The 18,185-nt window shown below is 42.8% G+C and overlaps 1 protein-coding gene and 1 non-coding gene across 2 annotated transcripts; both read right to left on the bottom strand.

Moving 5' to 3' along the window:
- Nucleotides 1–7,924: 7,924 nt before the first annotated feature.
- Nucleotides 7,925–7,997, bottom strand: TRNAK-CUU. Its single transcript has one exon. It is a non-coding gene; the product is annotated as a tRNA-Lys (tRNA).
- Nucleotides 7,998–8,132: 135 nt separating this feature from the next.
- Nucleotides 8,133–18,153, bottom strand: LOC125527857 (ABC transporter G family member 38). The gene is made up of 22 exons (XM_048692364.1): nucleotides 18,062–18,153; nucleotides 17,708–17,917; nucleotides 17,378–17,622; nucleotides 17,213–17,289; nucleotides 17,043–17,090; nucleotides 14,753–14,843; nucleotides 14,362–14,663; nucleotides 13,843–14,124; nucleotides 13,440–13,756; nucleotides 13,181–13,341; nucleotides 12,681–12,790; nucleotides 12,451–12,601; nucleotides 12,164–12,307; nucleotides 11,921–12,069; nucleotides 11,154–11,486; nucleotides 10,234–10,524; nucleotides 10,064–10,147; nucleotides 9,795–9,928; nucleotides 9,311–9,538; nucleotides 9,042–9,213; nucleotides 8,714–8,968; nucleotides 8,133–8,606 (listed from the first exon to the last, which is right to left on the bottom strand). Exons 2-22 carry the CDS (start codon nucleotides 17,791–17,793, stop codon nucleotides 8,337–8,339), a joined length of 3,930 nt encoding a protein of 1,309 aa, XP_048548321.1. The 5' UTR covers nucleotides 17,794–17,917; nucleotides 18,062–18,153; the 3' UTR covers nucleotides 8,133–8,336.
- Nucleotides 18,154–18,185: the final 32 nt, after the last annotated feature.

The following is an 18,185-nucleotide window of genomic DNA, read 5'->3' as shown; positions in this document are numbered from 1 at the left end:
TTTACTCGTTCCGTAATACATCATTCCGCAACTAACTCATTAGTTGCAATGCTTGCAAGGCTTAGGTGATGTGCATTACCGAGAGGGCCCAGAGATACCTCTCCGACAATCGGAGTGACAAATCCTAATCTCGAAATACGCCAACCCAACAAGTACCTTCGGAGACACTTGTAGAGCACCTTTATAATCACCCAGTTACGTTGTGACGTTTGGTAGCACACAAAGTGTTCCTCCGGCAAACGGGAGTTGCATAATCTCATAGTCATAGGAACATGTATAAGTCATGAAGAAAGCAACAGCAACAAACTAAACGATCAAGTTCTATGCTAACGGAATGGGTCAAGTCAATCACATCATTCTCCTAATGATGTGATCCCGTTAATCAAATGACAACTCATGTCTATGGTTAGGAAACATAACCATCTTTGATCAACGAGCTAGTCAAGTAGAGGCATACTAGTGACACTCTGTTTGTCTATGTATTCACACATGTATTATGTTTCCGGTTAATACAATTATAGCATGAATAATAAACATTTATCATGATATAAGGAAATAAATAATAACTTTATTATTGCCTCTAGGGCATATTTCCTTCACCCCCTGCCCCCGTATATAAAGGAGCAAGGGGGGGCGGCCAGCCCTCTATGGCGCGCCAGGAGGAGGAGTCCTCCTCCTAGTAGGAGTAGGACTCCCCTCTTTCCTGCTCCTACTAAGAGGGGGAAAGGAAGGGAAGAGGGAGAAGGAAAGGGGGCGCCGCCCCCTCTCCTAGTCCAATTCAGACCAGAGGGGAAGGGACGCGCGGCCTGCCGTAGGCCAGCCCTCTCTCTCTCCACTAAGGCCCATAAGGCCCATTATTTCTCCCGGGGGGGTCCGGTAACCCTCCGGCACTCCGGTTTTCTCCGAAATCACCTGGAACACTTCCGGTGTTTGAATATAGTCGTCCAATATATCGATTTTTACGTCTCGACCATTTCAAGACTACTCATCATGTCCGTGATCATATCCGGGACTCCGAACTACCTTCGATACATCAAAACACAAAAACTCATTATACCGACCGTCACCGGACTTTAAGCGTGTGGACCCTACGGGTTCGAGAACTATGTAGACATGACCGAGACACATCTCCGGTCAATAACTAATAGCAGAACCTGGATGTTCATATTGGCTCCCACATATTCTACTAAGATCTTTATCGGTCAAACCGCATAATAGCATACGTTGTTCCCTTTGTCATCAGTATGTTACTTGCCCGAGATTCGATCATTGGTATCCCAATACCTAGTTCAATCTCGTTACCGACAAGTCTCTTTTACTTGTTCTGTAATGCATCATCCCGCAACTAACTCATTAGTTACAATGCTTGCAAGGCTTATAGTGATGTGCATTACTGAGTGGGCCCAGAGATACCTCTTCGACAATTGGAGTGACAAATCCTAATCTTGATCTATGTTAACTCAACAAGTACCATCGGAGACACCTGTAGAGCACCTTTATAATCACTGAGTTATGTTGTGATGTTTGGTAGCACACAAAGTGTTCCTCTGGTAATCGGGAGTTACATAATCTTATAGTCATAGGAACATGTATAAGTCATGAAGAAAGCAATAGCAGTAAACTAAAATGATCAAGTGCTAAGCTGACGAAATGGGTCAAGTCAATCACATCATTCTCCTAATGATGTGATCCCGTTTATCAAATGACAACTCATGTCTATGGTTAGGAAACATCACCATGTTTGATCAACGATCTAGTCAAGTAGAGGCATACTAGTGACACTCTGTTTGTCTATGTATTCGACATGTATCATGTTTCTGGTTAATACAATTCTAGCATGAATAATAAACATTTATCATGATATAAGGAAATAAATAATAACTTTATTATTGCCTCTAGGGCATATTTCCTTCAATTTATACGAGCATAGGAATGATGATGTCACCAAGCAAGAGGCCACCAACCCAACATCGTCGTACCATGCCCCCACCCAGGTCGTAGGGAGGGTGATGCAAGCACAAACTAGAGGAGAACATGAGGGTGATGCAAGCACCGATGACTAAACCAAACGACCGGCATCCTGGGGGATGAGGTAGCGACCAACTGAACAATCAACAACCTATGGGTCGTAGACGCGATGCAAGCTATGATTTATCTTATCTCTTGAATGTGTGGTTGCGTAGTCTTCTCCATAGAAAATATTCTGACCCGGGAGCTAATTGTTTGTGAGATAACAACCCAATGAGCATAAGCTGCATCATCTCTGGTTCAATATTTATCTTATCTCTTGCTAGTTGTTATGGTTATTGTTGTTGATTATACTAGGCTTGCACTTTAAAAGTGTTGTTATTGATGTTGTAAATCTCTAGAGGTTCTGGAGAAGAACTCCTTTGTATCCATTATTGATTGTAATGGAAGAAGTAGATTAGTTGGTCACGTGGTTTTTAACTCATCCTCTTGAGTAGGTTTTATGGCATATATCACTTGTGTCAATTGTGCATGTTATTGTACTATTTTGCGCTGCTTATGAGTTGGTTAAAGCTCTTCTCAATAGTTCATCACAAGATGAAAGATTAACTAATGCATTGTTGTTGCCTTTTTGCGGTATTTCTCTTATGCTTCTTGAATGATCAAATGTGTCAATTAAAGGCGAGGGGTGAATAGGTGACTACAAATTTTAACTTTCTTAGTTGATTTTAGGGATTTAGGGATTATGAGTTCTCCAAAATGCAACCAAGAGAATCATCATATAAGTCAAAGAACACTAGCAAATTAGATAAACAAGTTAGGTTACCACTAAGCGGGTAACAAAAAACAGGGAACAAATTAATTAATGGGACAAGGACGAAGAAGATGTATCATGAAATTCAAGTCCTTGGGAGGACTATAATCTCCATTGAAGAGGCTTGGAAAACAAAGATATCCAATAGCCACATTGACCTAGGCTTCTTCTCCTTGAGCCTCGGTCACCATGTATCTTGCTCAATCACTACGCATAGTATTAAAACCTCACGGGATAAACTTTCCCAAAACATTGGGGGCACCATGCTCTTTCACTAAGCATGCGTCTCGAGGTGATCACCATCTTCATAAACTTTCCCAAAGCTTTCCCATAACCTTGGAAGGTTCCAAGCACCTCTAGCCTTCTGGGGCTCCCTACGAAACCAAGAGTATTAACCTTTGTGAAAACCTCAATGCAGATTCAAGATTGGCTCCGTGGAATCACAAACCTAGTGTTTCTACTTATTTTCGCTTACTAAAATCAAAGGTTGGTTGGTTGTTGATGAAGGAATGTAAGCTCAAATAGGTCAACAACGGTGGAATGCTCAAGTCTGGTATGCACTCCATTTAGGATAGAAGGGGCGCCTCTTATATGGGGCCCAAAAATATGCCCATTACATAGCCATTCTTGCCTACCCGAAGACCCTGGGGCATCCCGAATATTCGGGTCCATTAGGGAAATACTCCAACCGAACACAAGGATTAATTCAACCCAAACTCGGAGTAGGATTGGAGTTCTAAGTTGTCTTTTCTGGTTACTTCAGTTATTAGGGGTGCATTTTGGGACTTTATCTCGGGCCTTTTTGAAATGCATAGGATTTGTATATGGCAATAAAAAACATTATTCGTCCTTCACAATTCATGTTAATAGTACAGTTTCCCTAGTAAATGAAAACAGATAAATAAACGACAAAATATAAAGTTATTGTCTTCTTTTATCCTTTTTGCTTGGAGCCCCCGACCACATTTACTTCAGGCCGATAACTTTTTCATATATTATGAGTACAATTTCTCCCCTAATCAATCGTCATTATTACCGAGACACACTCAATGGATAAAGGTGTCCTTTCAGTTCTAAAAATTCCTAAAACAATATAATGGTCAATTGTGCTAGGTTTTGTTTGGATAGAAGAACATTCGGTTGGGTTGGATGTGTTGTCCAAATTGTTGGTGGACTTGTCGTGTTCTCAAAATCATGGTGGTGAGAAAATTGTTTGTGGTGAAAAATGTTATTTGACAACTTACATTTTTTAATAATATTTGACAACTTAGCTAGGTGTGTGGGTAAGTAGAAAATATATATAATGTCTTATGAGTTCTAAAGACTTGTTGTTTTGTTATTGGACAACTTACCTTTTTTAGAATATTTGGCAACTTAGTTGTGTGTGTGTGGCTAAGCACAAAATGTATGAAAGGCCTTATAATCTGATCAAATCAACTGCCTCGGCAGCCGTTGGATGGCGCGCAGGACAGCCATGTGTCCCATGGAGGAGAGCCGGGAGAGGATAGATAGAGGGAAATTGCGTGGCTGAGGGGAAAAGGTAGGAGACGAGAAGGGGACCACATCGGGGAAGAAAGGAAAGGATGGCCGCAGTGTGTGGATAAGGGAGAAGAGAAAGATGGGCAACGCATGGGCTTCGGGGGGAGGGAGGCATGGCACACATAGGAAGTGTCTGACGCGGACCGCAACAAGCACCATGTGTGGGCACATGTGTTTGCAACAAGGTCCATGTTTGCAAACCTGGTAATCAATCTGTATTGTGTTGCGCTATGATTAAAATTGGGAAAGATGTGTCCAGCACTTGTAAAAAATATTATATCTAATGTACTGAACATGGTTGAAGGGAGAGTGCGCCCCATGGAGGAGAGTCGGGAAAGGATAGAGAGAGGGGAAGTGTGTCCATGGCTGAGGGTAAAAGGTAGGGGACGAGAAGGGTACATGTGTCCGGTCGTGACGGTTTTGACCACTAAAGTTGCCATCCGAAAAGAAAAGGCAAACCAAAAAAACTAAACTTGTCATCTAAAAAGAAGTTGCTATGCTTGACAACTAAAGTTGTTATCCTCGCGTCCTAAACTTGCCACAAAAAACATTCAGAGTTGCCACGTGTTCGTGTCACATGTGTGGCACTTATCGGGGTCCTATATCTAATATGTGTATCACATATGTCATTGTATATTTTCGATAGTTGTCCGTGATTTTGCAATTTAACTGTTGCGTCTTCTCGACCCGCTGGGTTTCTCTTTATATATACCGACTAATAAAGTGTTGAACGCTTATGCCCATCCACCGTCGCGTCTTCCCGCAACCCCCCCCCCCCCCCCCCCTCCCCGATTACCCCACAATGCATATCATACATTTTTCAAATAGTCATATCTTTTAAACTGTAACTCTTATTTTAACATATTATATATGAAATTTGATTTTTTTGTAGAATCTGAATATGATGTTATTTTACATGATAACTATTTTTAAATTGTTATTTATGGAGTTGCCTTAATCAATAATGAACGATCCACCCCTTTTTTGTATCGGTGTAAGTCCAGATTGAAAATGAACACATTAGTAAAAATTAGACTGAATACGAAAGAAATCATCTGTAACAATGCATGGACATGTCGGCAAAACCTCACACGGGGAAAAGGAAAGCATATTTCTTATCTTATGCGGAGAGAGAGAGAGACGCCTTAGAATTGATCACATTCAAACGCGTTGTGATTGTGTGAGCATTGAGGCCTTCATTGGCGAGGGTGCGAGAAGGATAAGCGGCAATACAGATGGGATGCCATGTTTGAATAAATAACATGGACCTACTGAGGTCTGGAATCACGGTTATTAGTTAGGGGCATTTATTATTTTTCCTCCCGTTACAACGCACAGGCTCTTTCGCTAGTTATTAAAAATTGAATGGGAGCACACAATATCAATTTACTAAGAACTTTGATGACAAGTGAGCCAGATTTTACGCAGAATTTTGATTTGTTGACAGCCACTATGAAGTGTCCCCAGAAAATAGAACAAGTACATACAGAATTTTGATTTGTTGTCGGTCAGTGTGAAGTGTCCCCGAAAATTAGAATTTTGATTTGTTCCCGGTCAGTGTGAAGTGTCCCCGAAAAATAGAACAAGTACATGTGCAAGATGCTCAAGAAAATTCAATGGTTAGGGGCACCTGTTATTTTTCCTCCTGTTACAACGCACGGGCTATTTCGCTAGTTTTTAAAAATTGAATGGGAGCACAGAATATCAATTTAGTAAGAACTTTGACGACAAGTGAGCCAAATTTTACACAAAATGTTGATTTGTTGACAGCAAGTACGAAGTGTCCGCAAAAAATAGAACAACTACATACAAAATTTTGATTTGTTGCCGGTCAGTTTGAAGTGTCCTCGAAAATTAGAATTTTGGTTTGTTACAGTACAATGCACGGGCTATTTCGCAAGTTATTAAAAATTGAATGGGAGCACAGAATATCAATTTAGTAAGAACTTTGACGACAAATGAGCCAGGTTTTACACAGAATTTTGATTTGTTGACAGCTAGTACGAAGTGTCCCAAAAATAGAACAATTACATACAAAATTTTGATTTGTTGCCGGTCAGTTTGAAGTGTCCTCGAAAAATAGAATTTTGATTTGTTACAGTACAACGCGCGGGCTATTTCGCTAGTTTTTAAAAATTGAATGGGAGCACAGAATATCAATTTAGTAAGAACTTTGACGACAAGTGAGCCAGATTTTACACAAAATGTTGATTTGTTGACAGCAAGTACGAAGTGTCCGCAAAAAATAGAACAACTACATACAAAATTTTGATTTGTTGCCGGTCAGTTTGAAGTGTCCTCGAAAATTAGAATTTTGGTTTGTTACAGTACAATGCACGGGCTATTTCGCAAGTTATTAAAAATTGAATGGGAGCACAGAATATCAATTTAGTAAGAACTTTGACGACAAATGAGCCAGGTTTTACACAGAATTTTGATTTGTTGACAGCTAGTACGAAGTGTCCCAAAAATAGAACAATTACATACAAAATTTTGATTTGTTGCCGGTCAGTTTGAAGTGTCCTCGAAAAATAGAATTTTGATTTGTTACAGTACAACGCGCGGGCTATTTTGCTAGTTTTTAAAAATTGAATGGGAGCACAGAATACCAATTTAGTAAGAACTTTGACGACAAGTGAGCCAGATTGTACACAGAATTTTGATTTTGTTGACAGCCACTACGAAGTGTCCCCAAAAAATAGAACAAGTACATACAAACTTTTAATTCGTTGCCGGTCAATTTAGTAAGAACTTTGACGACAACTGAGCCAGATTTTACACAGAATTTTGATTTGTTGACAGCCAGTACGAAGTGTCATAAAAAAATAGAACAAGTACATAAAAAAATTTGATTTTGTTGCTGGTCAGTTTGAAGTGTCCTCAAAAATTGGAATTTTGATTTGTTGCCGGTCAGTTTGAAGTGTCCTCGAAAAATAGAATTTTGATTTGTTACAGTACAACGCGCGGGCTATTTTGCTAGTTTTTAAAAATTGAATGGGAGCACAGAATACCAATTTAGTAAGAACTTTGACGACAAGTGAGCCAGATTGTACACAGAATTTTGATTTTGTTGACAGCCACTACGAAGTGTCCCCAAAAAATAGAACAAGTACATACAAACTTTTAATTCGTTGCCGGTCAATTTAGTAAGAACTTTGACGACAACTGAGCCAGATTTTATACAGAATTTTGATTTGTTGACAGCCAGTACGAAGTGTCATAAAAAAATAGAACGAGTACATAAAAAAATTTGATTTTGTTGCTGGTCAGTTTGAAGTGTCCTCAAAAATTGGAATTTTGATTTGTTACAGGTTAGTGTGAAGTGTCCCCAAAAAATAGAAAAAGTACAAGCAAATTCATTCGCCCACCATGGGGCTCGAACCCACGACCACAAGGTTAAGAGCCTTGCGCTCTACCAACATTGAATGGGAGCACAGAATACAAATTTAGTAAGAACTTTGAAGACAAGTGAGCCAGATTGTAAACAGAAATTTGATTTTGTTGCTGGTCAGTTTGAAGTGTCCTCAAAAATTGGAATTTTGATTTGGTACAGGTTAGTGTGAAGTGTCCCCAAAAAATAGAAAAAGTACAAGCAAATTCATTCGCCCACCATGGGGCTCGAACCCACGACCACAAGGTTAAGAGCCTTGCGCTCTACCAACTGAGCTAGACGGGCTTTGTGTTTAAACTTTGCGGATAGGTTAAATGGCGTAGAAAGTAGCAATGTTGAAATCCGTTAAGCATCCCACATGACACTGCGGATCATACTAGTGCCACTCACAGTAGTCAGATTCTGGAGCCCAAAATGTTCTTTTATGTTTGACCCTTAACTTTTGCACGGTTTCATTTAAAATATTATCAGATACAAAAAGACTACATGGTCTTGCACAATGCTTCCTTGCTTCAGCTACCCATTCGCTCAAACACCAGGGCATAACCATGGGCAGCAAAACTAACACTATAACAAGGGTAGTGCACATGGCAATCTACATGACAAAATGGACGCACATTGTTTCTATCTCTGTTGGAAATTGAACGTCTTTATGCAGTAAGCATATATCATAGCGAAGAAGACAGTGAAGCCAGCCAGCACAACCGCCACGACGCCCATGAAGTCGTTATCATAACCGAAGTAGCTCTTGATGAAAGCTGAGACTTGCTGATCGGGTTGACCAGGCACCTTGATAAGATCTTCCACATCCCCGTACTGTGACACAACAAGCCCGTAAACTGTCCATGCCACCGGGCAAAGCCAATAGTACCAAATCCACCATTTTGGGATTTTCTGAAGTAAAACGGAAGCAAAAGATTAGATGAACCTACAACGACTGCATTGCACAAGGTTCATGTTCTTAAATTAGTTGTAAAGGTAAAAAAGAAGGTGTGGCTCACCGATCTTGCAACGAAGAACCCTGAGAAGAGATTGAAAAAGGAGTAGAATGCAGCGGCAAATATAGAAGCAACTTGACCATTTGGCGATATGGAGACAGTCATCATGCCATAGTAAGTGAAATACAGGAAGGTGAAGAATGAAACATAGAAGAACCAGAAGAACTTTACTAGTGTCCACTCGAAAGACATCATCGGGTAGACGATAAGAGTATAAACCAGAGTCTCAACGAACACATATGGTATCTCCACAACTACCTGAATAGACATATTCAGTGCATTAGTATCAAACAGTTATGCCTTTTCTATTTAACCACTAATGTTTACTGACCTGAGCGAGGGCATAGGGTATAGCTGAGTACATTCCAGCTGCTTGCTCTCTGTAAAATACAGTCCTTTCCACAGCAACAACAGGTTGAACACAGATACAATTCTCGCAGCCAACGAACATGACAGCGGCATACATTGATCCCACAATGACTAAAAGATCACCCGAGCTCCTCCTGCACCAAGTAACAAATAACTGAGCATCCCGTAAATACGCTTTCAAGAAGGATCAATGGTTGTGCACATGATAATAGCTGAGCATTATAAACATACATCTTTAGACCAACCCTCCAGAATATAACCCCCAGCACTAAGGCCGTAACAAATGCAAAGAACATCCTGACGAGGTTGTAATCAGGACTTCTCCAGTAAGTCCACCATTGCTTCCAGAGACAGAATTTAAACTGACCAAAGGAACTCTGTGAGTATTGAGAAGGGAAGTAAAGGTCGCTGGTACCAGGAGGTGGCTTGCTCAGCTCTTTGACTAATGCTTTATTCCGCCTGAAAATATTAATCCACACAAGGAAGTAGTTATAAACGCCTGAAGAGTTCAAGGTGCAGGAAGAAGTTCATTCTTCCGTAAGTTGCGGGATTGAAAGTTCAAACCATAATGGTGTATCACTAATTTACTAGAACAATTTTTAAGTAGTGCATGCTGATGCTGTAATGCTGCCTACGCTTCTTCTAGAAGTTTGTTTCTTTTTAAAAACGTCTCAACCCTATTTACAGGACAAAGTTGAGGGGACACTTCACTTACTGATGCATAGTCGAAGATTTGTAACTTTCGGCAAAATCAATCTTCAGTCGAACTTCTGCTGCTGCAGAGCTTACATCCAACATCCATGTAGCTGGGTTGCACTTCTCTTTGATCTTTGGGACTCCAGGAATTTCCTGATTTGATACATAAAACACAAATATTATGACATGATCTATAGACTTCAAATACAGGAACTCCAAAAAAAAGGTACCCTCATAGTTACAAGGTATATGCATAACGGAGAGTGGTTTGGATATCAGATTGCAGACCTGAAAGTATTCGACAACTTTATGGGAGTTCCTACCCAACGGTCCAGAATATATGACTTGACCTCCTCTTTTCAGTAATAGCAGCTTCCATGGTGAAACCCCAGAAGATTGTCAAGCACCAAAGTTATAAATAGAATATATGAGAAAAAAGTATCCAAAAGATGCATTACCTCATCAAAAGCTTCAAAAATGTCTATACTTGGTTGATGGATGGTGCAGACAACAGTTCTTCCAGTATTGACAGTGTTTCGAACAGTTCTCATGACAATTGCGGCAGCTCTTGCATCAAGACCTGAAGTTGGTTCGTCCATGAAGATAATTGAGGGGTTTGCCACAAGCTCTACAGCAATAGTCAACCTCTTTCTTTGTTCAGTCGACAGACCGTTCACACCAGGGAGACCCACAATAGCATCCTTGAGACCGCTCAGTTCAATTAGTTCCATTACTTCATCCACAAATACCTACAGAAAGAAACAAAAGTTAATCCATCTAAACAGTTAATCAACTTCATTCACCCCACTCAGAAAAAAGGAACTTCACACACAATCTTACTCCAGCAAACACTTCAGTGAGTTGAGTACCATAGTTGCCATACAACTCACTAGGGGTATTAAAAAAGGGTTTTTCATCAACCTGTGGCGACCATGCTATACATTTTTTAATCTAGCACTGTGGCTTGGATCGCGTGGAAGAGGAAACTGAACTAAAAATGCTACAGCCGGTTTTATCCGTGTTGGAATGAACCCGTTTTTAGCACCCCCTACAACTACACAATGGTTTTCACTTTCAGTGAGATTTCAATGAAATTTACTGAATTTCAATGCACACTGCAATATTTACCGTTCGGTCAAAATATTTCAGCAATTTCAGTAGTACACATGAACTCAAATATTTTTCAAAATTTTCAAATATTTGGTTGAATTCAAGTGAATGTTTCGGCCCTTTGGCCGAAATGCAAACCGAAATCACTGAAATTCACTGAATTTTGGTGATTCTGGTTCTTGCTGAAAATTTTCTGAAACTGAAAGTGAAAACCTTGCCAAATGCAACAGTTGGAAAATTGAGGTCGTAATAAGACACAAGAGCGAACCTTCTTCTCTTGATCAGTGACCTCCTTAGGCAGGCGCAGGAAAGCAGAGAAGAGTAGCGACTCTCTGACTGTGATCTGTGGAGAGTGGATGTCATTTTGCTCGCAGTAACCCGACATTCTTGCAAATGTTGCTTGGTTCTTAGGGTAACCAGATATGTAGACTTCCCCTTCAATGTATCCACCAGTCTTCCTCCCAGACAAGACATCCATGAGGGTGGTCTTTCCAGCTCCACTCACACCCATAAGGGCAGTCAAAACCCCAGGGCGAAAAGCGCCAGATATCCCTGACAGCAGCTGAAGCTTATCAGCGGTTACTCCTTGAGTCTTCATCTCCTGACAGATTCGCAGTTTGCAAATGAGATTATATAACAACACTGTGATGCACAACAAATGTGTCATCAAATAACACTCTCAAGTTTGTAAAGATATGTATCCTACATAGTTCATAGGGATGTCATAACAAATATGTTAATTTCATAATTTGCAACCACCAGGTCCTCGCAGAAAATTGCTACGATCATGCATTAGCTGAAAAAAATCCAGGACTGAAAATGGGCTGTTCTAAGAGAACAACATATAACTTGAAGTTCACACTAAAAATGTTTGCCAGCCTAAAAATGATGTATTAAATCAGCGACAATTAATATGGATCGGAGGGAGTACGTAACTATAGCATGATAGGGAAAATCTCATAGTCACAGAACATCAATGGGCAAAGGTACGAGGATGCAGTTTAAGAAAAAGAATAAAGGGACACGCATACATACCGCAGGCATGTCAACATAGTAGTTTATCTCATTGAAAGACATGGAGAGAGGTTCAAACGGAAGAACCATCCCTCTTCCTGGAGCATATCCAACAGACCTATCAGAAGTATTTGGGGAACGGCCACGTAATTGTTCAAGCACCTTATCCACTACAGAATAAGAAACATCGTTAGAACTGGCCAATATAAGAGGCATGTCTTTTTCCGAAGTGTATGTGAGTTTTTTGGGGGGCGGGGAGCTTACATGTGATGATTGAGTTCGGGGATGTAGGTTCTGTTGTTCGAACCGTAGTTCTCTGTGTTATATGTGGCTCCTTCTTTTGCTCAAAGTCATTCTCTGGAAATCCATCAGTTTCTTCAGGCAAGATGGCTTGCGGTTTTCCAATAGCTATGCAAAGTACAAACAACGAATTAATTATCCACACCAAATAACACAGTTGTGTATTTCGAATACACCTATATATTTACGCAGAAAAGAAAGTTGCCAGAATAAGCAAACAATAAAGTTGACAGATGCAAGTCATGACTTACCGTTCAGGTACATGAGCGATAGTGTGAATAGCACATTGAACACAACGGTGAACCCTAGAAGGGCACCTGCTCCAATCCAGTACCACTCCTTGTCAGTGAATACACCTGCATTTTCTAGAACTGCCACTCCCAATGGCCTTCCATCAGCTATCTACTGATACACAAGAAAAAAAGTCAAGTAACATGTTTGTATGAGATAACAGTAGTAAGATGAACATGAGTTAACTTACAGATTGGTCCAGCCACCTCGGAGAATCCATCTCATTGACAGCAAGAGCAATGTATGCATACGTAAGAGGTGAACACCAATAACCCCATACCAGCCATTTTGGAATTGCATCTGTAACAATGAGAAATGGTTGATATTTGAAGTAACACTTGAAATGTCAAAATTAACGGTGATTTATTTCGACTGCTACGTCAAGACTCTATACTGAAAAATGCCAGCTATAAAAAGGTTTAGATAAGTGATTTAGGCCCTTTGAGGTATAAGGTCCCGGTAGTTGTATTTTATTTCAAGAGATAACTTTTCTGATTCATTTGTGAAGAATCTTCATCGATGACAGTAAGTGGCCAAAATGACAGTTCTTGCCTGCGCCTTACATGTATTCCTGTTCAGACACAATCAATAATTTCTGGAGTTGTGTACCAATGGCACCAATTCAACAATGTCCATTATGTTGGCAAGGAGAATGGTAATCTATATGTGATGGTATGCATGGATGATTACCTCTTGGTAGGATGAATCCTCCCATTACAAATATGATCAGAAGGGCAAGAGATCCAGCGGTATTAGTGACGACAACAGTCCTACATAAGCCAGCAACAAGCCTGAACAATCCTCCAGCCGCCTGCTGGATCAAGAATACTATAAGCAGATGTTTGAAGAACCTGCACAATGATGAGCATTGCACTCTTAGGGCCGTAAAGCAAATATTGAGCTCAATAATATTACAATTTTAGTGGACAGAACAATTGAGATGGCCCACCTGCTAGCTTCAGGGGAAAAGCCTATGAGGTAGTAGGTTATTACAACCCAAATTATTGACTCAAGCAAGGCCATAGGGACTTTCAGGAGAACATTTGGAAGTGTAAAATGCCATGGCCGATAGAATAGAAAATCTCTATGTTTGTAGAATACAGGTAGCCTTGCGAGAGTAAGGGTTGCCTCGGCAAAACCATTGAACATGTTAGCTATCATGATAAATATAAGTGCCCCTAGGTAGACTTGGCCATCTTCCTCATTATCTTCATGGAGCGTTGTACGCAAGAAAACCGTTGATGCTACTAGAGCAACTATGATTCCCTTCAAAAGAAAGGAAGACAAAGAATCACATCTATGAATAGATAAGAAAGCACTTCACCATTTAAGGTTATCTTGGATCTAGGTACCTGGACTATTTTGAAAACGTAGATAAATGAGTTTCTCTGCATGAGAAGCCATTCTTTGGAGAACGAGGTCTTGAGAAGCTCTGAAGTTGAAACAGACTGATCGGAGAAAACCAGAGCAGATTTGTGGATTTTTCTCTTGTTGAAAGGAACCGAAAGCTGCTTTTTTAGGCTCTTCCCCATGTGAAATTTCCTGAACTTTAAAACAAATTCAGGTACTGATACATAGTGATAAGGCTTTTCATTCTGTATCCAGTATTGCGCCTGATCTTTCTTTGATGTAACCTGTGAAAAGTTGCATTTGTGAGAAAGGAAAATTGGATGTACTAACTATAAAAAATTGATCGTACCAACTCTTGCATGTAAACTGGATGTGTTAAGGCACATGAAATCGTAAATAAGCTACTAAAGCTCTAGAAATGATGTTTACCGTTAAAAAAAAAGTTTATATAGTCTTCACTACATATACCCATGCTGAATTAGTGAGATCCGTAGTAATTTGGACTTTTTAATGCTACGAACCTCTTGCAAGAAATCAGCAGCTCCTTTCCTCTCGGGGCAGCGGAAGCCGCACCTCTCGAAGAACTCGAGCACGTACTCCCTGGGACCCTGGTAGACGATCTGCCCCTCGGAGAGCAGCATGACGTCGTCGAAGAGGTCGAAGATCTCCGGCGCGGGCTGCAGCAGCGACACCAGCACGGTAGCCTCGCCCAGGTGGACAATCTGCTGGATGCACCTGACGACCTGGTAGGTGGTGGAGCTGTCCAGGCCGGTGGATATCTCGTCCATGAACAGCACCTTGGTCGGGCCGACCAGCATCTCCCCTGCAACCAAATCAGTCAATACGACGTCACCAATGGCGAGAAGAATGCAACAGAATCACTGTTAATTGAGGGACGCGCCCAAAAACTACCTGTTGTGAGGCGCTTCTTCTGCCCGCCGGAGATGCCGGTCCGCATGTCGTCGCCGACCATGACGTCGGCGCACATGTCCAGCCCGAGGATCTGCACACACCAGCGGCATCAGGCATGGGGACATCATGGCCAATGCGCCGCGGATCGTTGGGAGGCGAGGAGAGAGAGGAAGGCGAGGCCTTCTTGGGTGCGGCAAAGAAGCGAACGCCTTGTCTGCAACTTCCCCCGCCTATCTACTCTATTTTCGGCTGTCTAAAACGATCACCGGAATCAAACAAGTTCCGAACTCCCGATGTGGCGACCCATTCGGCTCCGGCATGGCACCGCCAGTAAAGCTGCCGGCCGCCAGTCCGGCAGCAGGAGACGGTGGCGCGAACGCGGCAAGACATTCGTGCTCTGCTCGAGTAAATTTGACTTTCCACGGTGCTAGTATTGTTTTTCTAGGATCCAGAAGATCTATTATAAAAATTATTCAGAAATGGAAATACAAATCACCCCAAAATTAAAAAAAGAAAGATATCCAGGTCTGACAACTACCGCCAGTAGAACAAGCCATCGAAGCGCCGTTGTTGTTGCTTCCGTACCAGAGCCGACCTGACCTTGTCGATAACAGTCGAGAAGTCTTCGTGCAGGCGCCCCTAAGGATCAGCGCCTCTGGGGCCGTGGCCATCGTCGTTGAACTCTTGAATCGTTTTGAAGAACCTGACAAGGAAACCCTAACCTCGCGGCTTCGAGGAGCGGGATCTATGCCGGAGCTCCATCGAATCCATCTCGATGGATAAACTCGAGGAGGATAAGAACTCGGGAGACTAGCTTGAGGATGAAGCATTGCTATCCACCCGGACGCCACCTGGGGAGGGCTAAGAATCCTAACCCACCTACTAGCCGGAGCTAGGCACCAGGATTTCCCTCCCCATCACCGGGTTCTGAAACGACGAGCAGAGGGAAGGGGAATCCACAGACCCATCGGCAAAAATCGAGGGGGGAGGGGACTTTGCCCTAGTGGCCTATTTTGTGCCTGGCCTATCACATTGCTATTATGTACCTAACTTTTTTAAAATAAACACGGTCGCGGTGCTTCTCTAGCCCTTCCCCTACAAAGCTACAATTCTAAAAAAAAAAAATCTTTCAGGAGTTAGAGCACACCTACCTTCTCTCGAACATCTAACTGCTCAAAATTTGAAGCGGTACTCGGCAAACTAAGCCTGCTTAAATTTGAGTAGTTCCCACCATTTATCGCTCAACATTCTCTCTCCTCACAATTGCTGGTATTCATGGTGCAAACACCAATGCGCCGCCCTAACAACGGCGGGCCGACTGATTTTGCATCTAAATTGTGATGCCGATGTAGTTCCCTACCCGAGCCGGGTACAAACTATGAGGAGCATTCCCATGATCCCGATGCATTTGTCAGCGTGTTGGGACCGAAATTGCAACAGAAGTGTGTGGTAATAGTCACACCAGCTATGTCGAGCTCAGAGGAGGACGGCGACAATGAGGAGCAAGCCACCGACGAGGTGCAAATCCTCTCATGGGAGGTGACCAAGCATGAGACGAGCACGCTCTAAATTCCACGCCGAGTGCCGACCGCCAAGCGATGCAGGAGCACCTCGCCATTTGAGGTGGCGGTGGAGTTCGAACACGACGTAGCGGTGAACCGTGCGACCTCGACGACGATGGAGGGACCGGGACGCGATGTTCGCGAAGCTCGGCGACTCCGACAAGGAGCCGATGTCGTGGATTAGGAGGCGCACTCACGAACACGAGGCATCGTGCTTTCGCAAGGATGCGGTCATTGACCTCTCCTCTGATGAGGAGTAGTTTTAGCTTTGATTTTATGTTTAATGAGTGGTAGTTTCAAACTATAAGGTGTATTAGTTTTTTTCAAAGTCAACCATATGCACTTTACCAAATTTTTAGAATGAGGTATCAATATTAACATATCAAACTTGTATGATTATATCTATCATGAAAAGTATTGTCATATCTTTTTATTGTAGATATTGATAATTTATTATATAATCTTGGTCGAACATACATAAGTTTGACTTGAATGAAAACTGATCACCCTATATTCTAAAACGGAGGGGGTATAATTAAGCACAAGAGTATCTGAATCTAGTTTCAGTTTGTGCTTGAAACGAGCATGTGTGCAAAATCGAGCTTTAGAAGAGTTAAAAATTCAGAGGAAGGGCTAGGCGCAAAGAATTCCTCAAAATTTGAGGTGTTAGGTTGTAGGGTGTCGTTTCAGGAGTCAGAGTATGGGGAAACGCCTAGAGACGTTCTTACCCTGAGAATGTAGTCTGTCTGCAGTGTGCTCCCTTCGACTGAAGTGGCCTGCAGGTCAATACAAGAGAATTAAACTCAACATCAGCAGCAAGATAGACCAAAGTGTTGCATGATAATAGGTCATGAATGGTTCCAGGGTCGAGAGAGTGGGTATATAACTGTATATATACCTTCATGAAGAGGTCAACCTCTGGGTCAGGATAAATCCCCAGCTGCCTCTCCTTCTTGGTCAGCTCCTGGAGCAACTCTGCACGCGAAACATCGTCGATCAGTCTCAAGAACTGCTGGTGCCTGGTGCCACCACGCGCGCGATCGATACAGGACGGACAGCTCACCGTATCTGTGGCCTACCCCCTGGCACCTGGCGGAGAAGTGGAGGGTCTCCTTGACGGTCATCTCGCCGGCGTGGACGTCGTTCTGGCTGATGTACGCCGCCGTCTTCTGCGGCACGAACTCGTCCAGGGCGTAGCCGTTGTACGTCACCTCCCCGCGCACCTTCAGAGTGGGGTCCAACTTGCCGGCCAGCGCCAGCAGAAGCGTCGTCTTGCCTGAAGACGGTGGGCCGAGCAGGAGTGTCATCCTGGAGCGAGGGAAAACATCAATTTGAATTCAGGCCTCATCATCATTGGTTAAAGGAAAAATATGGTCTGTGTGGGAGTAGGTACCTGGACGGCCTTACGACGCCTGAGACGTCCTTGAGAATGTGGAGGGTCTTGGTCTTGGCGAGGCTGACCCCGGCGAGCCCCAGCATGGCGTCCACCGTGTCCAGCGTCGCGTTCGCCAACGTCGGCAGCGCGCGGCTCCCGACGTGGCACTCCGCCTCCACGTTCAGGCTCTTGAACCTCACCTCCGCCGTCGGGATCACGATGCCCGCGCTGCCAAAACCAAAACACGACACGAACAACAATTAATCTCTAAGACGCATGCATGGTCACCACCCCGTGCACTGCACTCGCTCTCCTGCATGCCTTGAAACATCACACGCATATACTAGATGTAGTACATGTTGAGGTACGTACCGATCAATGCGCGCGCGGAGCTTCTTGAGGAAGCGCTCGTTGTCCTCGTCGGCGACCCGGAAGACGCTCTCCACGAAGGCCTGCCGCTGGGGGCCCTCCCGCATGCGCCCGTCCCCCTCCTCGT

Source organism: Triticum urartu, unplaced genomic scaffold (assembly GCF_003073215.2).
Source record: "Triticum urartu cultivar G1812 unplaced genomic scaffold, Tu2.1 TuUngrouped_contig_4460, whole genome shotgun sequence".
NCBI classification, from domain to species: domain Eukaryota; kingdom Viridiplantae; phylum Streptophyta; class Magnoliopsida; order Poales; family Poaceae; genus Triticum; species Triticum urartu.
The sequence above is the reverse complement of the archived record's forward strand: the minus strand, read 5'-3'. Positions and strand labels throughout refer to the sequence as shown.

What these genes read in the sequence shown, in the direction of transcription:
- LOC125527857 (XM_048692364.1), bottom strand. Translation starts at nt 17,793, where the DNA reads ATGCTGGGGCTCGCCGGGGTCAGCCTCGCCAAGACCAAGACCCTCCAC. An exon ending in CGAGGTGGCTGGACCAATCT is followed by an intron (nt 12,602 to 12,680) that starts GTAAGTTAACTC and finishes GTGTATCAGTAG; the next exon opens with ATAGCTGATGGAAGGCCATT. An exon ending in TGGAGGGTTGGTCTAAAGAT is followed by an intron (nt 9,214 to 9,310) that starts GTATGTTTATAA and finishes TACTTGGTGCAG; the next exon opens with GAGGAGCTCGGGTGATCTTT.